This window comes from Podarcis filfolensis, assembly GCF_964270895.1.
Source record: "Podarcis filfolensis genome assembly, chromosome: 6".
Taxonomy (NCBI): Eukaryota; Metazoa; Chordata; class Lepidosauria; order Squamata; family Lacertidae; genus Podarcis; species Podarcis filfolensis.
Genome location: NC_139609.1, coordinates 52,715,067 through 52,741,575, shown reverse-complemented (window position 1 = coordinate 52,741,575; position 26,509 = coordinate 52,715,067). Strand labels below are relative to the sequence as shown.

General features: G+C 44.3%; 1 protein-coding gene across 3 annotated transcripts in view; it reads left to right on the top strand.

Annotated features, from left to right (window-relative positions):
* The window catches only part of ELAPOR1 (endosome-lysosome associated apoptosis and autophagy regulator 1), a 61,961-nt gene that overhangs the window by 9,602 nt on the left and 25,850 nt on the right, over window positions 1-26,509 (top strand). For all 3 annotated transcript variants that reach the window (XM_083617787.1, XM_083617785.1, XM_083617786.1), the window contains exons 2-3: window positions 19,513-19,633; window positions 20,713-20,905. In XM_083617787.1, the coding sequence (XP_083473913.1) occupies window positions 20,745-20,905 (161 nt within the window). In that variant the 5' untranslated portion in view covers window positions 19,513-19,633; window positions 20,713-20,744. The remainder of the gene's footprint in view (window positions 1-19,512; window positions 19,634-20,712; window positions 20,906-26,509) is intronic.

Here is a 26,509-nt window from a genome sequence, read left to right as displayed (position 1 = left end):
GGAGGAGCCTTCAGCCCACTCATCTTATTGAGACATTATAATTGGGCTCCCATGCAGCTGCTATTTGTTGAAGTTTAATAAAACTGGGATTCTATTTCTGCATCTCATCTGGTCTGCTTTGGCCCTAGGCATTTTGGGCAGGCTGTAGCCAACCATTTGACAGAGGAGGAGGTACAAAATAGTATGTAGCTAATTATAGGTAGTCTAAGAAATTCAAAATAAAGTTATGTCAGCTGTAATGCTGCATACACTTTCTTTGGACTAAGTCCCACTGAGCTCAGTGGGGCTTACTTTTGAGTAAATGTGCATAGGATTGGAGCATTCATTCAATTAGCATTTTAAAGATATTCCCATTTTAATATTAATAAGCATAAGTACCGAGCTTGTCAAATATCCCCAAAGCTTTTGCATTTATTGCTCAGGAGCCTGGAAGCAGTTTTTCTTCTTAATGAGCAATTTGGTAGAATACCGCATGTGAGTTTTTTTTGTTATCGCTCCTAAAAGTGAAAGGCCTGCTAAAGGCTTACAGTGTAACCCTACCCTTATCTATTTAGAAGTAAGTCCTATTGAATTCAGTAGGACTTACTCCCATGTAAATGAGATTAGGGCTGCATCCTTAGTGTTTTTCTTCTTTCAATATGAAAGCCCAGCATCAAGGGAAAGGCCTTTGAACAGACAAAGCCTGACCATGGTTAGGGACTTGGGTAAGTTGTGAAATAACATTTAAAAAATGAGTTGGTATTTCATTCCAGTCATCATGTATAATTCCATGTCCCACCCCTGGGGTACATATGAAGTGCATTTTCATATATGCAAGTGTTGCTCTTTCAGACCCCACCCACCAGAAAATCATTTTCTAGAAATGACCAGTTCTCCCAGTGTGATCTTTGAGAGCATGGAGCATGCTGAAACTCCTTCATCTCTTTGCATTTGCTCACTGGGAACAGTAATAGCTGCAGAACAGAATAGCTGTATTTTTATTTAATTTATGCTGATATAGATCCTGACTATTGGCTCCAGGAGACTCATACCTGTTTTTTGCCTAAAGTAATTAGGATCAGTTGCTGCTGCTGCTCGGTACTTCTAGCTAGCAGTGTCGCATCTACGAATTTTGCCAAAGGGGGCAAAAGTCTGTACTGCCGCCCACCCCGGCAAGAAGGAAGCCTGCCTGGGGGCCCCTACACCTCAACTTGGCAGGCAGGTGGGACCTCAAGTGCTTCCCCAGCCTCAGCCAGACAGTCTTGAAGGCAGCATCTTGCCCTCCTCCAACTCTTTGCAACACTGAGAAATGGTGGGTTGCTCTGTCATGGGAAATGGCATGCAGGGATTGGGGGTGAGCAAAGACCCCGATAGGCAGTGATCAATGGATGGAGGAGCTGGTTTGCTTGAGGCTCTTTTTCCTCCTCCCCCCCTTCCCTGTTTTTGTATGGTGGAACCTCAACACACACACACACGCTGGGAAGCTCTGACTCTGAGCTTGTCCTGGTCTGCTGGCCAAGTTCAGGTTCAGCTTCCCTAGCAGGACTTGAGTAGCAGCAGAGGTGGATTTAGCCAAGCATGACTGGTTCACCTGCACTGAATGTCAAAACAATGACTTAGAACGGAAGGCAAGAGGCTCTGTGTGTGTGTGCATGTGCTGAATTTCAGCATGGCACAGGGCACTGCTGAAATTTGAAAACCCAAAGTCTGCCACTGGCACCAGGCCCCTCTTTCTCCCCTTTGCGTCCCATCCTGCTTCAGCTTCTCACCTTCCTCTTCTTGGGGTGGGCAAGGAGGAAGGACTTTCTATAGCCACTCAGCAGTTTTTCCTCTCCGCTAACCTGCCACACAGGGCATATGCTCCTTTTCACCACCCCGTTTGATTCAGGCCTGTCAGTTAATGCTTAGGCAGATGCTTATGATGGAACAAAAAAAACCAAACCCCTCAACCAATTCCTTTTTGTATTACTCAATAGTCCCACAGAGGTTTGCAAAGTACTCTTTTTATGTCTTTGCTATAGGCAGCAAGAAATGGGGTAAAACATATGTCCCTGTAGCTCAGAGGTAGAACACATGCCTTGCAACAGACCCTAGATTCAGACCCTGACATTTCCAGGTTAGGATGAGAAATACTCTTGTCTGAAGCCGCCTCTGTAGACCAGGGATGGGGCCTTTGTGCTCTTCAGATCTCATTGGACTCCATCAACCCCACCCAGCATAACCAGTGGTCAAGGACGACGGGAGCTGTAGTCGAACAACATTTAAAGGGTCACAGGTTCCCCTCCCTGGCCTAAGGCCAGATAAAACCTCAGACTAATTCCTATATTTCTGAATTAAGAGGACTCTTTTAAAGAAACAAAAACGTTTGTTTTTGCTTGCTTTTGTAGATCGTAAATATTGAGGTGAGACAAAAAGTGTTCTGTATTGGAAACACTGATAAAAGCTCCTGCTGATGTATAGGACAATTACATTGAGAAATATTTGATGCTGCATTTATAAGTCTTAATATCGCCCTTTTCACTGTACATCTTGTGCATCAATGAGTTTTCAGCTTCTCCTCACTCTTTTATAACCTTGGTCTAGTAAGGCAACTGTAATTGGTTATGTGCTACAGTTATCACCCGTACACTGATGACTGTGTGTTTCCTCTTACCGGAAGCCTGGACTTAGCTGTCCTTGCTTTACTAGATTTATTTGATATTCAGATAAACACCTGCATTTCCCACTCCACTCCCACCCCCATTAGCCTCACCACATGCTGTACGAGTAAACTCTTGAATATGTAAGTACAGTGGTACCTCGGTTTACGAACTTAATCCATTCTGGAAGTCCATTCTTAAACCAAAACCATTCTTAAACTGAGGCGCGCTTTCCCTAATGAGGCCTCCCGCTGCTGGTGCCCTTCCACCGTTCAGATTCTGTTCTTAGACTGAGGTAAAGTTCTCAAACCAAGACACTGTTTCCGGTTTTGTGGAGTTTGTAAACCAAATTGTTCTTAAACCGGACTGTTCTTAAACCGAGGTACCACTGTACTGTGACAGAGGAGCACTGGTCTCCTGCTTCTCTATTTCTGTGAGCAAAGCCCCCGCAGCTTCCCCACCCAGCTGGCTATCTCACAAGAGAAAGATTAAAACTGTCTGACGGAAAGTTGGGAAAATCTGGGTCTTAATTTAAACCCTAAACGACTCCTCAGCCTCTCACCTTACTCTGACAAAGTATCTCCCATTTACCTATAAAATGTGACTTGAGGTCTGATTGGTCATTGGGCAGGAATCCCATGAAAAGGTACGCTAGGATCATTCCCTTTGTTCTTGCTTCCCCACCTCGGGGCCTGTGACCTTTCTGCATCAGGGCCAGACAGCATTTTGCTATGCACTGGGAAGCTGACCATTCTTGCAGCTTACTCATAAGCAACTAGAAATACAGTGCTGACTGGTTAGATCAGTTAGGGGTTTGAGCCACCGGGCTCTCATTTTGTTTATAGTATTCTGTTGAACATTTGCCTACTCCCCTCTTTCTTTTATTCTTAATAGAGTTTCATAACTTGATCACTGAAGTGTGTGCATTTGCCGACCTCAGGATTCTAGTCATCCCCATGCATCCAGACTGCTTGGAATTAATGCTACATGGAATTTAGGATCAGAGTTCTTATAGACTAGTACATTAATCTATCCTCTGGGAGACACCAGGAGCAGGGGATTGGCTGGAGGCACAAGGTGCATTGGCCCGGGATCCCAGGATCTAATAGTTAATGGGGCATCCCCAGATCCCTCCTTGTTTGGGGTGGCACGACAGGCTGCAGACTGAAATAGGTGGTGGCAACCATAAATCAAGAAGGCATAACTACTGGGCTGTTGAGTACCCACATACAAGGAAGGGGATCTGTTACATAGTGCTACTTCAGATTCTTGATCATGAGGTCAGTTTCTGTAGAGCTAAGAACATAGGAAGAGCCCTGCTGGATCAGGCTAAAGGTCCATCTACTCCAACATCCTGTTATCTCAGTGATGGTGCCTATTGGAAAGTTTACAGGCAAGAAATGAGCACTAGAGCAATCTCTGCACTTATATTCCTCGGTGATGGGTATTCAGAGACATGGAAGTAGCATACAGCTTTCATGGCTGTTTGCCATGGATAGCCTTATCCACCATGAATTTATCAAATCACCCCTTTAAAGCTGGTTGCAGCCATCACCATCACCATACTCTATTTATCTGCTGTGCGAATAAGTATTTTATTTTGCTGTTCTGAAATTTCCAACATGCATCATCATTGAGTGGCCCAAGGTTCTAGGAATATATTAGAGTGAGGAAAGCAAGGTAAAAAATTGTCGTCAAACATCAGGCTTATTAGTCTCATTCTGCCCCCGCAATGCTTCATCAGCTCCCTTACCTGTTCACCCCTTTCCACTAATAGCCAGGCTTGTCTTTCAGTTGGGGTTGTGTTTTTTTCTGGTCATCATTTTTGATTGGCTGCTTGTCCCACCTGCTTCCTCCTCCTCAGCTCTCTTCCAGAAGTCCCTCTGCCCTGTGTAAATGTTTCTCCTACACAAACTGACATTTTACTTCCTTCACATAATTTGCTGCTCAATTGGAACCTGCAGAAGATAAATGATAGCAATTTATTTTCTAGGTAATGTGCCATTTTTCAAGCCATAATCCCAGCTACTTCCCTTTTGGAACTATGTATATCGCTGTATATTTACACTGCACCACCCTCTTCTGCTTTTTGAGATGACTCAGGTCCATATACCTCAATTAAAATCATTCCATTCTGTGGAAATCCTTATCCTCATTTATAAAAGAAGCAGGAGGTCCTGGGCGCTATACTCAGTTTTACAGTGTGTGCTGCTTTTGGCTGCCAAAACATCCTGTACAACTGGATTTGGTTTGCTGTCCTCAAGTTTTAGGAATCTCTTTAGACAAGCCACACTGCAGCTTCCAAACTCTAAATAGGTAAGAGTCTTGGAGCCTCAGGGGACTGAAAACCCCCTGGTAATTTATTTTAAATAATACAGGTATTTCCTAATTTACATCATTTTTCTGCATAGATGTCAATCAGCAGTACTGTAGTGCTGATGTAACTTTCATGCTTTATGATTTTGTATTGCTGGCACATCCTTCCTAACATTTAAGTGCTGCTGGAGCTAGTCTTTAGATCAGGTGTTTTGGCATAAAGAAGCTGAACTGAAAAGGCTGCCAATCACCGTTGCTATACATGCAATGTTTTATAATTTGCAAGTCTTTGACTTTGTAATGAAGAGCAGCCATGTAGTGGCTGCTTTTAAATCCAGGCACATGAGTGCTGCTCCTTGTGGGTGAGCATCACGTGCAGTCCCCATTGTGTACCACGTTATTGCAAGACACAGAGGTGTGTAGCAGCCTGTAAGGCAAAGTGTTACAAATAACTGATGTGCCAACACTGGACATTCTGCATGATACACCAGTTTAAAGTGCTCTCTATATAATGTGTCTGCTTATCATTTGCATCCACGCTCAGAGCTTAGGTATGAAAAGGTATGGAGCCATAGCAAACCGGAGAATGGATCTTGCTGAATTCACTCTGTTGTGGCGTGTCATGGACAATAGCATGAACAGCCTAATTAGCACTCTTCTTTGTTTTACATATGTGCAATTATTGCCTGATTAATGAGGCACTGTCCTTTCCAGGATAATGTTTTATTGTTTGAGCTGAAGCCCCATAGCAATGAATGAACAATACAGATACCAACTAATAATAATAATAATAATAATAATAATAATAATAATAATTTTTTATTTATACCCTGCCCTCCCCAGCCAAGGTCGGGCTCAGAGCGGCTTACAAGCAATAATAAAAACAAGATGAATGATTACAACTTAAAAACAAAAATAAAATACAACATTAAAATAATGGAACATTAAAATATTAAAATGTAGCCTCATCGCAGGAGGAGAAGGAAAAGAAAAAAGAAAGAGAGGGAGGGAGGGAATCAAATTGGCTCCAAGCCAAAGGCCAGGCGGAACAACTCTGTCTTACAGGCCCTGCGGAAAGAAATCAGATCCTGCAGGGCCCTGGTCTCATGAGGCAGAGCGTTCCACCAGGCCGGAGCCAGAGTTGAAAAGGCCCTGGCTCTGGTTGAGGCCAATCTAACTTCCTTAGGGCCTGGGACCACTAGGGTGTTGTTATTTATGGACCTTGAGGCTCTCCGTGGGGCATACCAGGAGAGACGGTCCCGTAGGTACGAGGGTCCTAGGCTGTGAAGGGCTTTAAAGGTCAAAAGCAGCACCTTAAATCTGACCCTGTACTCCACCGGGAGCCAGTGCAGCTTGAAAAGCACTGGGTGAATATGCTCCCATGGCAGAGACCCCGTGAGGAGCCTCGCTGCAGCATTCTGTACCCGCTGGAGTTTCTGGGACAGCTTCAAGGGCAGCCCCGCGTAGAGCGAATTACAGTAGTCAAGCCTGGAGATGACCGTCGCATGGATCACTGTGGCCAGGTCGGGGCGGGAAAGGTAAGGGACCAACTGCTTGATGCGGCGAAGGTGGAAAAATGTCGCCTTGGCTGTTGCTGTAACTTGCGCCTCCATGGAAAGGGAGGCGTCAAGGATTACACCCAAACTCTTAATGGAAGGCAATGGCACTAATTGGGCCCCCGCAAGAGAAGGGAGTTGGTCCCTCATCCCCATGCCATCCCGACCTAGCCATAGGACCTCTGTCTTTGAAGGATTTAGTTTCAATCGGCTCCCACGAAACCATCCAGCCACAGCTTCCAAGCATCTGGTCAGTGTGTTCGGGGCCGAGTCGGTGTGGCCATCCATCAGCAGATAGAGCTGAGTGTCATCAGCATATTGGTGACAGCCCAGCCCAAAGCTCCGGATAATCTGGGCAAGGGGGCGCATAAAGATGTTAAAAAGCATCGGGGAGAGAATTGCACCCTGCGGCACTCAACACACCAAGGAGTGGCGCGACGACATTTCCCTCCCTAGTGCCACCCTCTGTCCCCGACCAGAGATAAAAGAGCACAGCCAGTTACGGGCTATGCCCTGTATCCCCACGTCTGCGAGGCGGTGGTCCAGAAGATCATGATCGACCATGTCAAAGGCTGCTGACAAATCTAAAAGGATCAGCAGTCCTGACCCGCCTCGATCCAGTTGTCTACGGAGGTCATCTGTTAGGGCAACCAGAGCCGTCTCCGTCCCAGAACCAGGACGGAAACCGGACTGAAATGGATCTAATGCCGATGTTTCCTCCAGAAACCTACCAAGCTGTTCAGCAACCGCTCTCTCAATTACCTTACCCAGGTATGGAAGATTTGAAACTGGGTGGTAATTGGATAGGTCTAAGGGATCTAATGAAGTTTTCTTTAAGAGTGGACACACCACTGCTTCCTTCAGTGATTAATCAGGCAACTTAGCAACTGGCAAACATGTGCAAGTTCGCCTGTTTCTTAAATGTTGTGCTGAAGTGCAACAATGGTTGGCTTGGTCTGCGGTAATTGTTGCTTCACCAGTAGATACTTATACATTCTGTGATATATCCACCTGCCCCACCTAGCCCCCTTGTTGCACAACACAGAGCTGTAACTTCCGTTTCTCACTTAAAAAAAAAATATCCACCCTGAAACACATTGTAGTAATCCTACCACTATGGGGTTAAATTTAGAACCATTTGTATCCACATTTAGATTTTTCTTTTCAGTTCCTTTCAGTTTCTGCCCTGTGTATTCCAGCAAAATTTAGTCATTTTTCCTTAAGCCCTATTCAGATGTTTAGAATGCATCAGGGCCCAAAGTGTGTGCATGACTGCATCTTCTCCTAACCTTTCTTTAGAGTGAATGCCTGAAGGGAGGATCCAGCTATATTCAACAGACACTAAACCTGTGGAGATTGGGAGTGAATATTGGGATAGGAGCAACACATGCTGTTTGGGCAGTGGCGGCGGCGGGGGGGGGGGGCGGGGTACAGTGTACACAGCCCAGCACATAGGTGCCAACTCTGTGAGGCCCTGGTCCCTTTGGTCCTCCAATAGAATATTTAGGGGGAGCTGAACCCTCCCTATTTTCCACAAGTTGGCACCTTCCTCCCTTGGACAGCCACCTCCCTCCTAGCTGGACACCACCCTCTTTTACAGGCTTGTGTCCTCATGGTGAAGGAAGGTGGTGTGGAGAGAGGGGAGAAGTGAGGAGAGGCACACCCCCACCCCAATATTTTCTTCAAGTTGGCATCTGTGACCAGCATCTTGTGCACCTATTCACCACAGACCCCTTGCTAATTTCTTCTGGTAGAGAGAAGAAAAGGGTGGTTTTGACCTTTGTAAAATCCAGTTTGCAAATATCTCAAGGTAGTGCATGCATTTTACACACACACACACACACACACACACACACACCACTGTGCTCGCACACGTTTTCAAAGTTGTTGCTACAGAGATGAAAAGCCATACTTTCAATCTCTTCAATTAAATGAAGAAGTGGTTTAGAGAGGAAACACATATAGAAAGAAAATGCTGGAAATTAGTGCTAGAAGAAAGTGAAGTGAAGAATCAACCTGATAAGGAGAGCAGGTGGTGAACACGCAATAAATGAAACTTAAAATGTTGATTTTGCCTTTTACAGGCTGCTGGTTTCAGAGGCTGAGTGGCGGTTTATGTGTACATGAAGTAAAACTGGAAAAACCAGTAGCTTGGAGGATTTGTAACGACAGGGGCCTAGGCTATCTAACATTGTGAGGCTCAGCTGAGTTGGAAAAGCCACTTTTAATCCATAAACGGTTGCCCAGGGGTTTCTGAGGATGTATGTGGAGAAATGAGTATAGTGGATGCCCTAGATATGTTTTGTACTATGTGGCCCGGAAAGTCCTAATCCTGCATCAGAAATGTTTCCCCGCTAGCAAAGCAAGAGAGGAGGGAACACAGGTTACTACTAAAGTACAAGCTTTGTGTGAAACAAGTATCTGGGTTTAGTCCCTGGCATCTGGGCTGGGAAGGACATGTGCCAGCCAGGATAGAGAATCCCAGCTTGCTTGGACCAGCAGTTTTATTTGCTGTTAAGCAGCATTCCGTGAACTTGCTATTGTGCCATCTCAGACAGGGAAGTTAGTGAAGAGATCTGATTCTGATAATCGAGGGATGAGGAGAGTTGCCAGCAGAAGTACAGTGAAACCAGAAGATTGCAAACAAGATTGGGCTTCTAACACAGTTCCAGGAAACGGACCACTTTTGCTTCATAATAGGCATGTGTCTAATCTTCTCAAAGAATGTCTGCATGCCTCTTAAAGACAGATTGAATTGCTCATTTAAAAAAGCAAAATGTTCTGAGGAGATAGAACTTGTTTGTATGGTCATCAGTGACAAAACCACTTGTAAAATGGTATTGAGAGCCACTGCAAACAGCAGAGATACTTTGGGCATGGGGGAGAAGGAAGTGGAGTTGGAATGGCAGGTACACTCCCAGTGCCAGATGGCAGCCTTGTTTGCTTCCTGGTTCAGAATGCCCGAAGGAGGAGTACATGGTGAATCCAGATAAGAACTCCTTGTTATTCCTTAGCTGCTTTTACAACCTGTTCCTTACAGAGGCAGCTGGACAGCTTTTAAGACTGGCCAATATTTCAACTATGCTTCAGTTATTATTATTCAGTACAAGGTTCTGGGTCCAGCTTTCTGGAGGTAGAATTATTCTGAGTGCATTGGAAGAATGCTGCAGTTTCCTGAAAATACCCATTTCCACATTTGTGATAAACTTAGCATTCCTTACAGCAGCTAAGTGACCTTTACTGGTATGAAAGCACTTTCTGCTTAAAAGGGTCTCTTTACTATTGATTGATCATCGCAGGTGGGAGAAAGCAGGGACTGAGAACATGGAAAGCTGCCTTATACCAACCAACTCAGACCACTGTTCATCCAGCTCAGAGGCATCTACACTGTACACCAGGGGAGGGTGGTCTTGCAGGATCTACCATATTATTGTACTAGAACTCATGAGATCCCCCAACTAGAGCCAGGTGCAAAATAAATTTAGCTAAGGGCTTATCCACTTCCTGTTGTCCCACTGCTTTCCCCTGGGGAAAAAATGCTCTTTTGTTATCAGTCAGAACAAATGGCACGGGTTTTTCGTGAACTGCCATTTGTTCCAATTTAAAGCTAAAGAGCAGGTTTTTCTTGGGAAATGAGTGGGGCAAGGGGAAACTTGCTTAGACCCATGCTTTCTAGGCATGGGGCAAGCAGAAGTGTGGACAAGCCCTAAGAATTAAGGACAAGGTGCCCCTTAACATATGTTCAGCCTAGATTTCCCTGCAGGCTTTCTTTGTTTCAGCAGCCTAATTTAGGATTTGTGTGTGTGTGTGATATTTTATTTTTATTTATACCCCACCCATCTGGCTGGGTTGCCCCACCTATTTCTGGTGTTGCTATTACAGTGGTACCTCGGGTTAAGAACTTAATTCGTTCTGGACATCCGTTCTTAACCTGAAACTGTTCTTAATCTGAGGTACCACTTTAGCTAATGGTGCCTCCTACTGCTGTCGCGCCGCTGGAGCATGATTTCTGTTCTCATCCTGAAGCAAAGTTCTTAACCTGAGGTACAATTTCTGGGTTAGCGGAGTCTGTAACCTGAAGCATCTGTAACCTGAAGCGTCTGTAACCTGAGGTACCACTGTACTAGACAGTTGGAATCCCTTACCAAGCTCCTGGAAATCACCCAGAGATCTGCCAGTAGTTTCCAATGTACCTCCACACCTGCTTGATACTGTCTGGCGGGGTTTCAGACAGAAGTCTTTCCCAGCTCTGCTTGGAGACACTGGGAGGGGTTTTTTTTAAAAAGCAACTGCACCAATTCCCCATTGTAACCCCCCCCCCCAAAATAGCAAAGGCTGAACAAACACAAAGCGTGCTTTACACTCTGTATCAATGGCAGTTTCTCCATAGGAGATACTAGTTCTTATAAATGAACTGTCACTATATGGTAGATGAGTCTGCCTTAGTTTGGTGACAGGTGCAAAAACAGGAATATTTTAAGAGTAACTACAAGGATAAAATGAAGTGTTACCTGCCAAAAGGTGAAGGTGAAGAAGAGGTGGTTCCCGCCCAAAAGAAGATGTTTTAATCTGGTTTGGGCAGTTTATTTTAAGTATGGAAATGGAGCACATTCTACCCTGATACAATTTGGGTACATGCTGTCCCTGACATTTCATGTCAATTAACTGCTTAATAAACACTTATGCCTCACATGTCTAATTTCCCCCTTTATTTTCAAACTTCACATTATTAGTTTTCTAATGGTACAGTTTCCCCTCAACTCCTCATTTCTGTCCAACCGCACACTGAAGAAAAGGCTTTGACATAGGGGGTTGAATCTGGGACGTTTTGTATGCAAAACGTAGAGCCGAACAATAGCCCTTCCTCATTGTGTTAGACCAAATGTGTGTGTTTTAAATTTATCTACCATCTATTTTTTACAGAAGAAAAGTATCTTTTCTTTACATGACTGTTAATTGTTTTTCATAATATACCCCTCATTTGTGTTTTAATTTTTTTTTTCATATTTAGTATATGTTCTTGTCTGGAAAAGTGGTTTGTCAGTAGAATTCTTTTTATTTCTCCCCCTTTTTCTGACTTACCTGCTATTCATTGCACTCGGGTAGGTTATCCTTACAATGTGCCAAATAAAGAACAGCTCAGGCAAGTGCCAGGAGCAAATGTCAGTCTCTTGCCAAGGAAAATAAATGGATATGTACAGTAAGCTTATGTCCAGGAGAATTGTCTTGAATTGCACAGAAGTTCTTGCTCATTAAAAGTGGAATTTCCTTAATAGCCTGGAAATGTCAAACTCTGTGCTAATCTATTGCTCTTGAGTGATGGGTGTGCACACATACTTGCAGATAGAGGGATCGTGAGCAGACAGAATCATGTATGCCTTACAGAAAATGGGAAGGCAATGACCAAGTTCAGATGTAACATTAGACTGTGGTTTAACACTGCATGAATCAGCCTCCTCTCTTCCTGAGCAACTCTGTTCCTCCCATACAGCCAAGAACATGAGTCCACAGGCTGTTCCTTTTTTGTAAATTGTGACTTCGTGTGCTATCTGAAGCAGGGATAATGTTTTCTCACTAACTGCACTTAGTTTTCAAACAAGTCAACTTCAAATTGTGAGTTATGAAGCTGTATTGATTTTATATAAAAACCCTAACCATAGTTAGTGTTAAACTACTATTCTCAGTTTTGACAACGCAGGAAGTCATAGTTTACTGAAAGCAAAGCAAGAGCTTATATGTTCCTTCTTTTAGCTGTGGGTAGGTGGGGAGAGCCCTGAAGGAAGGTAGACTCATTCACATTGCTTTTAAACAGTGGTTTAGTGTAACATCCAGACACGACTGAATATATGTGAGCTGCTAATGGCTTGTCCTTCGGTGTTTTGCCAGGTAAAAACATACATTTCTCTGCAATCAAAAAAGCACAGGTTGCAATCTCAGTTGGGTGTTTAAGTGACAGAATGCATGAAACTGAGTGCTTGACTTTGTGTTCCCACATATTTTTTACATCCAACAAACAGTTAGCTTTAAAAGCATTGTAGGCTGCTCTAGCTCCATATCTAATTCAAAATGCCGAATGCTGCTGCATATAAGACTGAAGCAAAAATTAAACCAACCCCCCCCCACAAAACCCCCTGGCATTCAAAGAGGCAAATTGATAGGTCTGGAGGATATTCTGACAATAGCTTGAATTAAGCACACAGAGTGAAGGGTGGGAGGGAAGGCACTGTACCCATTAAACAAGTGCAGGTGGTTGGGATGCAGCGGTGCATCTCACTCAGCATCATTAACCGTGACTGGGAATTGCTCTCCCACAGAGCCCTTTCTCGGTCTTGGGGCGGCACGCTTGCAAAGCAAGTGCTCAGCAGCTGAGCCTCTGCAGGTTCAGTTAAAAGATGGTGGATCCAGCCTGGAAGCTCAACTTGTAGCTGTTACACTTGAGACCCCTTGGACTTGAATTTCATTACAGAAAAGTAGCACTTGTTGTAGCCCTTCTGAGCTTCATCTGGAATTGTACTTACTACGTAATTTTTCCTCCTTCAAGAATTTTACTATCCCAGTGAAATGTTTTAAAAATACTGGAAGCTGGCTACCGGGAATTGCTTGCATAGGCTGAAAGAGAGCAATGCACTGCCCTGTTCTCTGCTTCAACCAGTAATGAGAATTCTGTGCCACTGTGCATACAGATAAGGGCAGGGATCTGGGCCAAATCTCTTGGGCTGAGCCCAAACGATTGCCTTTTGTTCCATGTTAGTTTGTTTTTTGTCCTTTTCCATTCTTGTATTTCTCTTTACATATTTGCAGGGTACACGTGCAGACATCAGTACAGGGATGGAAAGGGACACGAGACATGACAAGGAGGGAAGCTTCCCTTTGATGCCAGTAGCACTTTCCCTCCTGGTTCAAATAGCAGCTTTTGGGGCACGGGGCAAGAACAATTTTTGCCAGGAACATGGCTGACAGACACTGTTAACTGCCCCTTGGTACAGGGTCCAAATCCTGATCCCCCCTCGGCCACAAATTATAAGAAAGCTAGGCACATTAATTTCAACCATCCGTTGCCAAGTTTGGCCCCCAGCTTTGCACTGCTAACCATAGTTTCAAGCGCCACCTCCAAGTGACATTCTGCACATCTCTATTTGGAGGGTGATGTTTAGCCCTGTTGAGTGCCTGTGATTTGGAAGACTGGGGGTTCCACTCAGCATTGTTCCATGGGCAGATGTGCAGTCCACTTACACCAGACAGAGCAAGTACTGAAAAAGTGTGTGTGTTTTTGTCACTGGGTCATGCACAGTTTTGTTTCTGACTACACACCCGATTTTCCATGGCTCTGCTCCTGAGTAGTTCACTCTCTAGGTTCAGCCTCTGTCCCTCTCCCTTCTTGAACACATTCATTAACCTCTTTCTATTATGTACGTTGTGATGGTAGACGTGATGAAACTAAAATGAAGCCAAGTACATAATCTCCAACACTTTTTGGTTGCGGGGGCAGGGAGCAGAGTAGTGACATACTCCCTGCAGAAGTTTTACATGGCAAAAGTTTTGCAGTCCTTGGTGGTGCACATATTTGTATTTGGTTGAGGAAAATACTGGGTGCTTTTTAAAAGCACAAAACCCGTAGCATTTTCTCCTGTATTAAAATGCATTTTCTTCCAAAGTCTGATAGTTCTTCTGTGATCAAGTGGCATATACTGTTCTAGAAGAAAATGTGTGTGGCTACACCTTTCTGTAAAAACTGGATGTGCTGAGAAAGATCAAGGGATTTCAAAAACCTTCCCTGTCAAACAGTCTTAATATAATAACTCTTGTCTTACCTTTTCCCTTCCCAGATATTCAAGTGCTGTGAAACTTCAAAGGCTTGGCTTGTTTTCAATTGCTATTTTGAACCACTTGCTGTTCATCAGCCTAGGAACAAAACCACTTTTTACACACTAGCTAGATCTAATTTAAATGGTGTTTGAGAAAGGCTCTATATTTTCATGAGCCCTTTGTCTCTTATTAGTTTAAGAAAATGCTAATAGAGTGCCAAAACATTGTTTAACATGTCACAAAACCCCAAAGCTTGTTCTGCAACAAAGCTAAATAAGCCTTCTGAATTTAAGTTAAGCAGGAGGAAAAATATATCATGTTTGCACTATAAATGAAGGTGCTGAAGAACTAAACTTTTTCCTTGAACAAGTTCAGCAAAATCCTTTGATTTACCGTACTTATTTTTTCTCTCCTTTTTGCTCTGTATAAAAGAAGAGCAAAACCCTCTCATGCTTGTTTATAGCCTTGCAACAGAGTTGGAAAGGAGTGCCTGGCCTTTGCCAATGAAGAGTTCACCTGGGTGTGAGAATGAGTACCTCCTCTATGTAGAGAGCACTGATCTTGGGGAGGGCAAGACGGTTCAAACAAGACACAGTATTTATGTACTATGAAAGGCGTGGGGGAGACATGGGAGGCCGCTGCAATGGTTATACATTACAGGAAGGGTTTTTCTTTAACTTGCTTACCTGTGTGGGGTGCTGTGTCCTTGCATCTCCAGTTGTGGGAGCAGAAGGTAACTTGGCATTTGGGCCTGAAGCTCCAAGGTGAGATACTGTACCAGATAAGGTTCTGGGAAGAGAGGTGGAGGCGTCTGCCAAAGTCGAAAGCTGTCAAATCTTCAGTATGGGATTGCATCCTAATTAAATTGCAATTCATTATTTATGTTTGCTTACCATTTTTGAGCTTTTCTTTTGATATACTTCCACGCTTGTCTTTATCAGCGCTGAATTTCTCCTGCTGTTTTATTGTCTCTCTCACAGCCCTTTAAAGTTAGCTTCTTTGAGAAATCTTGCATCCTTTTGCCTGACTTGTGTGTGCTTTTGCCTCATTTGACAGCTCCCTTTCTGATTAATTTATGCTTATGTCAAGCAGAGGCCCCATTATTTGCTTCAGATTCTTTCTTTCTGTCAGTTGCTTCATCAGATCTTTAAAAGATTTGATTCTCGTACCACTTCTTGGTTTTCATAGGAGCCTCTTAGTTTGGGAGCTCTGGGTTTGCATGTACAGATTGTGCAGAGGTCTGTGCATATTAAGTTGATTGCAAGCAAGCTTTTTTGCATACACTGCCTTAAGTCAAACATGTGGATGGCAGGTGGAACCAGCAGGTGCTCCATGAAGGGGATGGTGGTAATCCTGTTTGTCACTGTGCAGGCACTTTGAAGGTCTGCAGAGGACTGCAGTTTGACACTACACAGGCTGTAAGAACAAAAGCAGGGGTTTCTCAGCAACATCATTGCTCTTATGCAGCTGCCCTACATGTCTTTGTTCAAATGCAGAGCTTTTTCTCAGGTATATAGATTTGGGTGTTAGAAATAATTAGGTGTTTTTTTTTTAAAAAAAGAAATAATGAGGAAATCTTAGAACCTTATTTCTAAACAGATTATAATCTATTCATTTCCTTACTATTTAAATTGGGAGGGGGGAGTGGGAAGATAAGGTGCTCAACTTGCAGCTTAACACAAAAGGTGATTTTTGCCAGGCTTTAAGGCTAACTCTTCCAGCCGGCTGCATTTGCCTTGAGCATTAGCTTAACTTCTGCATAAACATCCCTCCCTGGCCTCTGCACAGAGGAAGGTGTCAGGTTTTCAAGGTGATTAGCAGGGAACACTTTACCCATGTAGCAGCTGTTCCTCCATATGGATGTGTGGAACACAGTCAAAGATAAGTGAAGGGCAGGGCAGGAGGTGTCCACAGAAAGCAAAAAACCGGCTTTCATCAATCCTGATAAAATTAACATCTGGGAAACTTTTACAAAAGGCTGCCTTTTTGTTGCCGCTGTTTCACATAGGGCTACTTCATGTATTACAAACAGAAAAGAGATTAATCTACATGTCAGGTGATGCGTGAGCAAACTGCCAACCTGGACCTAATCGCTGCGTGGAATTATGCTTAACACCAAAGCACCTTTGTCCACAAAATGGCACAGCCAACTCTGACCCTGAATGGTATGGGGATGGTGTGGTGCATTTTTTTCCTTTCAAAGAAGTCTCCCTTCCCCACATTACCGTAAATGCTGGAATTCTGGATTGAACTGGGAATTGGGAGTGCACGCCTGGTTCTCTGACTCCAGTCCTCTACGTTCCAAGATACTTTAATATTTTGAAGGGTCTTCCCTCCTATTATGCATTATTTTTTTACATTTATATCCCAACAGTCCAAAGAGTGGAAGGTGCTGTACATAGTTCTCCTCCCTCATTTTATCCTCACAGCAACCCTGTGAGGTAGGTTAGGCAGCGACTGACCCCAAGGTCAGCACCCAGTGAGCTTCATAGCTGGGAGGGGGGGCATATTTTAACCCTGATTTCCCCGGTTTTCGTGCAACGCTCTCTCGACTACACTACATTGGCTCATAAATATTGCTGTATCCAAATAATGCAATCCCAAGCCAGAATGAGATTTTCTGGCTCGCTGTAGCTTTTAGAAGAATGCAGCTACAAATGAAATGAGTAGCATTAGATCACAAGGAAGGTAGTTGGGGACCAGAATCTGACGTTAGGCAGAGTGAGGCAGCCGCCTCAGGTAGCACATGCTGTGTGGGTGGTGGTGTGGCAGCGAGAAGCTGGAGGATAGAGGTAGGTGTGCACCACATGGTCTACCCTGCATGCCCCATGGGATGTGGTGGAGTGCGCCATCTTTGCTAGTGTTGAAGTAAGATTCAACAGATGGTCCAGTTGGCTTCTCTACATAGAATGGACAGCACCAGAGTGCCTTTTACCCCAGGCATCAAAATGTCTTGGGCCAGCCCTTTTAGGGACAATAGAACACATTATAAAGAGTTTTTTGTAAGAAAAACATATAAAAAGCATGTTAACCTAGCCACTCGGGGACTTAGCTGGAGATTGCATTTGCTATTAAGCAAATGTATGATATTAATTACATTTGTTCCTAAGAAAGTTAGCAATGCATTTGCAAGCAGGCCTTTGTTCTTGTCGGGGAGCAGAACAAGCTTCTCTCTTACGGCATCTAGATTCTGAAGCAAGATAGATCCTAAACAAGGTAGTTTGCTGTATTTTTGTCCCAAGCAAAAGTCAAGATTGTTTTTATGGGAAGGATTTTTGATTTATTTGATTTGTTTGCGTGTTGGCTGCTCTTCGGCCAAGGCTCTCAGAGCAGCTCATAAGAATTAAAACAATAATATACAATGACAGTGTGATAGCTCAGCCAGTAGAGCATGCGACTTAACCTCAGAGTTGTGGGTTCGAGCCCCACATTGGGCAAAAGATTCCTGCATCACAGGGGGTTGGACAAGGTGACCCTCAGGGTCCCTTCCATCTCTACAAGTCTACGATTCTGTGAATATCAAACTGTACAATATGTTGCCAATAAAGAAGGCAACATTCCAGCATGATGAAACGCAAACAAGCCGAAAGACCTGGGCAAATAAAAAGGTCCTCACCTGGCACCAAACAGAAAACCAAGGCTAAGGCTGTGTACTACATACCACACATTTTAATGCATCTTACTACCTCTGAAGGAATAACTTTTGCTTTTTATAAATGAAAATTAGGTATATTTACTGTTTGAAGCTGGACACAAAAAGGAGAGTCGCTGTTAAGAGAGGAAGAAGAGCAGTTGCCCAGTAGGATTGATTAATCTTTATTAAGTTAGTTAATATTAGCGGCTAACAGCAGAACTGAATATGGTACATATGAAATGTATAGAATGAACACAGAGTCCATTAAACAGATTAAAAATATAACGTTTGCATTTTCTACTAAAATGAGAATGGCTACATCATAGCAAGTAGGAAATGCCAAAATAAATATATACCGGTAGATCAGCCTCAGAATAAATATGTAGAACAGCCCTGTATGCCTTCATCGCAAAGAAACAGAGAGCGCATTACTTGGTCAGGTGACTCATGAGAGAATTGGTGGACTTGGCTCATTTCCAGAACCGTTCTCTCTGGCCCTGGTCAAATACTCCAGTACTCCATCTGTTTAGAGAACTAAAGAAATATTGTTTTGCCTTTTAGGCAACACTTTATATCCGGGTTTCTCCAGGAACCTGTTTAATGAACAACCAGTTTTGTTACACTAATCCCTAATAATGCTAGGATAAACATAGCTTTGTTTGCTAAATATTTAGAATCTAGAGGAGCCCTGAGAATTTAGAGCAGTTCTGAATAAATATGCTTCATAAAATCAACAACAACCACAACTACAACAGCAACCACAACAATCCCTGCCCCTGGATTCTACCACCTTGCTCTGCATAACTCAGAAATGATGCAGGGAGCGAAGGATGCCTTCCCTGCACCAGGCTTTGTGTGTGATCTCATGTTTTGCAAAGCCAAATCAATAGGTATAGGAAGAGCACTCCCTATTTTCTCTCGCTTGAAAATGCCACCCAGCTAGCATTTCCCTTCTAAAGAAAACATGGGGTTGTGAATCCTGTGTTTTTTCTCCTAACATGTAGACCTGTGCCAGGAGTTGGGGAAATGGGATTTTGCTGCACGTAGTAAGGTAACTGGAGCTCTCATGTACCCTGGCTCTACTATGGATTTGGATAACATTTGTTCATACTCTGCACAACTACAGTACCAGCACAGTTTCTTTCTAGTGGCATAAACACCTTCTCTGGAAATGGGCTTGTGCTTAGTAAATGGAATCTCATCTGCTTTAAGGTCTGGCTTGTTATCAACAGAACAGTTATTCAAAACTGCCTTGATTCTGGAATTTGTAGGCATATGCATAGGACTTATTATAAAAGTCCAGTTTATTCTCTCAGTTAGTATAAATTAGAAGTAGATGCTCTAGAGAATAGAATTGCATGTGTCTATAGGATAGACCAGCCCGTGGCACGTTTAGTGTACTACCTTAATGTTGGGGCCACCAAATCTAGTTTACATGTTCCTATTGTGCAAAATTCTGCAGCTCTGAGCATAATAACCTGATGTCCTGTGGAGAGCCAATCTTCTATAATAAGTGGGAAAGCATCTATCATTGGTGCTAAATGCACACGGTGTTATTTCACCCCTGCACTTTCTCTTTCAGTCTGAATACCATTATGAATACACAGCATGTAACAGCCAAGGCTCCAGATGGAGAGTAGCTGTGCCGCACAACCCAGGACTCTGCACCGGCTTGCCAGACCCCATCAAAGGCACAAAATGCTGTAAGCTATGACTGCTGTCACCACACCTTTCCTTTACATGGTTTATTCCAGCCAACTGGAGGCTCCAGAGCCACGTTGAGCCGTGGGGCACGAGATGTCACATCATGCAGTGTGTTAAAATGAGGTCTACTCCTGTTAATAGTTGAACATTCAGAAGAGAGAGATACCAATTTCATGCTTAGAATATCCTTGAATGCAGGCGGTGACCATTTTTCGTGCATCTGATTGCCGTGCAACCACCAATGCCTGTGTTGCTTTTGGCCCCAGGAGGGGATGGAACAGGCTTACTTGCGACTGCTGACACGTGCAATGACCTGGAACGCAACCCCCACACAGGAGAGTTGCCTGTATTTTGTGCATGTTAACTTCCCACACACAAAGTTAGCATTGGCATACGTGACTTGAAATTGACATGTTGCTGAAATTTTGTAATGATGCACTTAGATACAAATTTGGACACCCCCCCCAATGTTAATGGCTGGGGGAGTGGGAGGATGGTGCAGTATTGCCTCTCCATTGCTGATGGTGCTCTGCTATGCCAGAGGTCCTGAGCTTCTCTCTGACAAGTGGGAAGCTTCTGCTGGTGGGTTTTCCCATTGGCAGTAAACCACAGAAAGCCTTGAAATGGGACATTGCAGGGCACTAGAAGCTGTGAGTCTGTTGGATCCAAAGCCCCACGGATTCCCACAGGGGCCAGATCCTATGACTAGTTAATGAGCAAACCAGGATTAGGAACCATAGTTACATCTTGGTTTGTTCTCATTCAATGAGTTTTAAGCAAACCACAATTCTTGGAGTCTGGATGTTGTAGGGAACTGTGGTTTGAAATTGTATAAGAAGCTACACCAGTGGTGAACTGGATGCGTATGGGAAACAGAAGAAGGACATGAGCACAGTAGGACTCTCCCAACTTGTGATTCTTATTAAGTGGCAACCCACAGATCCCCACAGTTCAGTCTGGCCAGGGCAAATGCATTGGGGCAGCATGTTATATAAATGCTAGAAATCACTCAAGGAAGTCTCTGTTTGGTTTTCATTTGTCCTTTTCCCCTGATCAGTTTTTCTCTTCCGCATTTCAGCATTTTCCTGCAAAGCTGGCGAATTCTTGGACATGAAGAACCAGTCATGCATGCCGTGTGCAGAGGGCACATATTCTCTGGGCACTGGCATCAGGTTCGACGAGTGGGATGAGCTGCCCCATGGTTTTGACAACAAAGCAACCAACCTTGAAATTGATTACAGCTACTCAGAGTCCTTGGGAAACTGCAGCATGTGAGTGAGCTTGTTGCTTTCATTTCTGCTAGAGCACATCATTATCACATAGACTGCTGATTCTAAAAGCTAAACACGTTGTTTAAGTGGGGGTGCTTGTGAATCTCTCCACAGATCCTGAGGGTCTGAATTACCCAGTCTTGTTTTTGGAGCAGTATCTTGCTAGTCTCCTGCCTTTGATTTCCAGACTGCTGCACGTGCTCAGTTGATGCCATTCTCAATTGTAGCTTCCCCTCCCTCCTCACAGCTAGGTGATTCACATCAGCATGTATGCATATGGATTAAATCTCTGTGCAAAAAAGGAATCCTGATGTGGTTGCATCAAGGTTCAATTTTAAACTATGATTTAATATGTATATGTGCTGGTGTGCATTAGTCACTTTAAGGGGGAGGGGGGGAGGAAGAGCCATGAACGGCAAATTGAGCAATGTGCCAAGTAAAAAACTAACTTTAGAATTCTCCAAGCCAAACCAAAAGGCAGGCAAAGCAGGATGTGGAACAGAGCAACCCCAGAGAATAGCGATGGGATGGGATGGAAAAGGGAAATACTCTCTTCCCTAAGTTTGATCAGTTGCTGCACTGTGTCTATAGTAGGCCTGGCCCAAGGCGTTTTGGCATCGGAGGTGAACCACAAAATGGTGCTCCCCCATGCCAGGGAACAAGGGGGTGAGTGATTGTCTACAGCAGGGGAGGGGGAGGGGTCTTGCATGAGGAAGGAGGCCCACTCTGAATCACATTGGGCCAGTACAGAGCCAGGAGATCCCAAAGGGCAGTCCCTGTCATTTTCTTCCTAGGGATGGGAGGGCACCAACAGCACCTCCTATTTGCTGAGAGCATGCAGTGGAGGCAGTATGGTGGTGCTGCTGAGGAGGAGGAGGAGGATGCAGATCCAGCATCCAAGTAGCCTGTCATAGCTGTTGCTGCCCCCATGGCAGCAGCAATGGACAATGCAATTTTTTGAGACCGGATTTGCTGCATTTGTGGATCTTGCTGCCTGAGGTGGCTTCCTCACCTTACCTCATAGGTGGGCCAGCCCTGGTATATAGATGAAATGGTAAGTTCATGTGCACCAGCACCCTAGCATTTCTGACATTTGGCACTCTGTGTGTGAGTGAGAGCGTGTAAATTCTCCCAATGTGACCAGAATTCTTCACCAGGGTTAAGTAAATTAAATACATTTTGCATATATTTACTTACTGTGCATAATTCAGTTTGCTTCCCCTAATCATAAGAGACAAAGAGGATATATAATGCATTGAATCCCCATTTCCTGCCAGCTGAAATTCTGTTTCCCCTTTGCACCTGAGATTTCACTCATTTTGCAGCCATATAGACTAGACTCTCACTTTGGTTTGGTTTTTAAAAGGAAAGCCCAGGTTCCTGACTGGTATGGTCACACAGTGGTAAGATACAGACAGTTGATTAAGTTTTAATTGCAATAGCAGATTCTGTCATTGCTCCCACTGGGTTATTTTGACCTGCTAATTTTTACCTAGGGAACAGATATTGTGACTTTCTCATTTTTAAGTCCAGGGATTTGTTTGCTTACAAAACAGACAGCCACTTAATTTCTAAATAAAAAAGTACATTACTAGATTCTGACATTTTTATTGCTTTATGAATTATAGCCCCAGGAATAGTGCACAGCAGTATTGGGTTTTTAAAAACATTTAAAATTAAACAGACTTCACTGCAGAAACGTACCAGCATATTATTTTTCAGTAATTTCCTAAAGTATTGTAATGTGGTTAGTTTGTAAAATCAGTTCAAACCAGTATTTAATAGCTTTATTTTCTATTCTAATTTCTCCCCCTTGGAAGTGACAAAACTATAGGGGGTAGGAAATCAATATTTTGCAAAATGGGTACAAAGTGCTAAAGGAAAAGGAATAATTTTAACATTAGATGCCTTTATGTAAAGGCAAATGTGTGCCAGGGGAGCTGTGTATTATTTCTTTCATTTAAAGGCCATCTTTGAAATTTCAGTTTTTCCTTCTTAGCAGTAAAAGAAGATGGAAAAATAACTTCTACTGCAGGTTTTTAATATGAATCTCCATTCAATTTTAATGAGCACATTATTTTTTCCCCAATTTCGCCTGTCACTTCTAGTTTGCATCTTTTTAATTATGAAGAATACTATTAGTCAAATAGTATATAGAGAAGATTTGTTGTCAGTTATTTTAATTTCTCTTGACATGCCTTGTTTTACGTTCTGCTCTGAGATCTCTGCTCAAGCAGTCCAGACCACTATATATCTCCCTGACTGGGAAAGGTTTGGATGAGACATAAGTAGGCCTCCCCCAGTGAAAAACTGCCTATATTGCTTGGGGGGGGGGACTCCACACCAGCAGAAATACATCTGCCCACCCACAGATTGCTGGGCAGGTGAAAATGCACCCACCAGCAGCTAACCTTGTGGAGAACCCCAAAACTGGGGGCAGGATTACCCTCAGCAATAGAGACAGGAGGTGTGGTGGAAAGGGAGGGGAAAAACACCAACCTGGGATGAAGGCAGGGACCCAAGCTCAATAGTGCTAGGAGAGAAACCAAATCCAGAGGTAATGGGAAGGAGGAAAACCAACACAGCAAACTGCAGGGAGCAGACCTCTATGTTAGTGGGGGTAATGAGTGGGTTCACATCCAGGGGAGTAAGTGTTCTGGTGGGTGCCAGAGGGGCACCAAGCATTAGGAAACAGCAGCTGATGGGGCAGACAGAGGAGCTAATAAAGGGATGAAAGATGTGGAACTGTGGTGGGAGCAAGTAGCTGGAGGAGGGAAGGAAGAGTTGCTGGGAGGGGCCCAGCCACAGGAAGAAAGGAGAAGTGGTGGAAAGCCACAGTGATTGATAGCTGGGTGTGCATTCAGAAGGCTGCAGAATTCCGCAGGATTTGCTGATGTTCTGGGCTGAAAAATCACTTGCCTGTGCAGCCTCCATCATCCTCCCATTCCATACCCTGCCAGGGGTTTCTGCCCAGCAACATCTTCTACCATGGGCAGCTTGTGATGGGTTGCACTGCTTTGGTGACTTTCTTATGGGATCAAGTCATGGAAGCACCAGTGTCTCATCTTCAGCTTTTTGAACACCCATTTGATCACCACATGGGTGGTACAGTGTGCCCTATAATTTTGCCTATCTGGAGTTACAGAGAAAGTGGCACATAAGTGCATTTGAGAGGATTGGCTCCCTCTGCCTCCAACATTGCATGACAGGTTCCACCTGCAAGCAATGGAATGACACCTTTGGTGCCATCAGGAAATGAGCCTGGGAACTAATCTGCTCTGGTGCGATATTAATGGAGGCTTTAAACAAAGCCTTGGGGGCAGGTAAGAAGATCCTTGCCCATACCCCATCAAAGACATGGACAACAGCCAGAGTGATGTCGGTAATGTATCAGTGGCCTCGATTCCCAGGGATCTTGCAGGGGAGGTGGTGGTGCAGTGCCAGCACCAGTGGAGGAAGGTGTGGCTGTGGCTGTGGCTGTGGCTATGGAGGCTGTCCAACCAGCTCAGCCTCTACCCAATGTATCCCAGAGATGGGTGTGCATTCTCTTTGTGGATGAGTTGCATCCTTTCTGCACTCTGGTTTCAGTGAGTATGTCTCGGGAGAGTTGCCAGGCACAAAGATCAGCACCATGGACAGCACTTGAGCTGTCTTCTGCTCACATGCATGCTGTGCCTCTGAGGCCCAGTAGCCCTCATGGACATGGTGGTTGGCCTCCCCCTTGCTGCCTTGCTGGGCACTGTGGCTGCCATTCAACAGGGTAGGTCTGCACAAGATCCTGAGATGCCACTGTCTCAACCACCCAACAGACCCAGACCAGCACTTAATGCCACCTATGGACCTGGACCATAGGAGACTGAGGAGAGGATGACCCTCATATGGGAGTGAGAGAACAATGAAACTCCTAGCAGCTTGGGAGGGGGCAGGCCCAATCCAGGGAATGTTGGGGTGAATCATGGGGGCAGTACCCTCTCCAATGCTAAGGATTTGTCTTTGGAGGGCAGCAGCAGGGAGTGGAAAGGGGTGATCAGCAGTGACAGCAGGCTTCGTCTTGGGGATACTGCACTGTTGGTGGGTCATTGTCTGCTGGAGGTGAGGGATGCAGGAGGAATGGGAGGTGGCTTTGGAGGACGAGGCTATAGACAACTTATTTGGATGAATCAAGAGTGAACTAAGATGCTACAAACTTACAGATCAACTTCAAACAAGCATTCGATCAAGGAATTAAGCATATAAATCATGAAGCAGGGTTGTTAAGGTCTAGTGAATCTGTACAGATTTTTCTTTTCCTTACATGACCACCTTAAATGAAGTTTCTCCAGCTGTGTTTGTGTCCTCCCTGCAGAAACACATCTCCTCAAATGCAATATTCCTCTAACAATAATACCTCTCAAATTCCTTGTCACTATCCTGGAGTTTTGGTTGTTCCTTTCAGAACATGAAGCTTAAGAGGGCTGTTTTGCCTGACTTGCTTTTCAGCTGGAATGTAAAGCTTCAAATCTACACTCACCAAAATTCTTTCTACTTAATTGCATCTGCACCCCACCCTTTCCCCAAGGAGCTTAGGTTGGCATACATGGCTGTCCACCCCCATTTTACCCAGCTATCCCTTAAGGTCAAGACAGTGACTTGTGCAAGGTCCACCCAGGGAGCTTCATGGCTAAGTGTGACTTTGGACCTGGATTTCCCTGTTCCTGGTTGGATTTTTAACCACGTTGGCTTTCAGTGCCTCTCTCCTGTGTTCTCTTCTGCACTGACAGTGATCCCACATTCACATAATTAGCACAAAGGTGCAAAGCCTTTTTAAAGATACTGTGTGTAATGTGGGTGTGCTAATGTCTGCATATGAGTAAGGTGACGCGGAGGAGGAACCTAACCCTTACCTTTTGTTTTGGAGCAGCCTGCCAGTGCATTTAATTAGAAACCATGCATCTTGGAAAATTCATGTGGTGTGCCTATATTCTTCCTTGCTGCTAGTCTGTTAATAGGAGGCAATGCAAACCTGCCCCTGTGTCTGTCTCCCCAGGTCAGGAAGGCTTAGAAGGGAACTGGTGTGGGGGCCTCCAGTTCTGAGGCAGGGATATCCAGAGCCAATGGCTCTTCATGGTCACTGGCAATGTGGAGATCTTCTGAAAGATGCTGGTCCTCTTTTGAAGAATCCAGGTCTGCGGTCTGGGCAGGGCTGACTCCTGACTCCTCTCACACATTGCACTCTACAAAGATAGGCCTGTACTGTAGCTTTCTATGTTGTCAGTAGAACAGGAGTCTCTGTTCTGGTCCATTAGTGAAGATTGGAAGCCAACATACCACCTTGACCTCAATTTAGATAACTGTCCTAGCTGCCACAGTAGCACTAGCTGATCTCTGCCATAGCCCAGTCACCTGGAGTTGAGTCATTCCTGTTTTGAGATTACTTGTACTTTTTAATCCTGATAGGAAAATGGATGTTAAGCCTAAAACTGTTTTAGTGAGGGTATTTTGTGAAGCCTGGATTTGAAGGGGTACAGTGTGTTAGCTCTGCTTTACAAGCTCTGGGGCTTTAAGTCTGTCCATTGGCCTCAAATGCCCTGATGAGCGGAGCCAAGGACTGCCACCTTGTTTTCC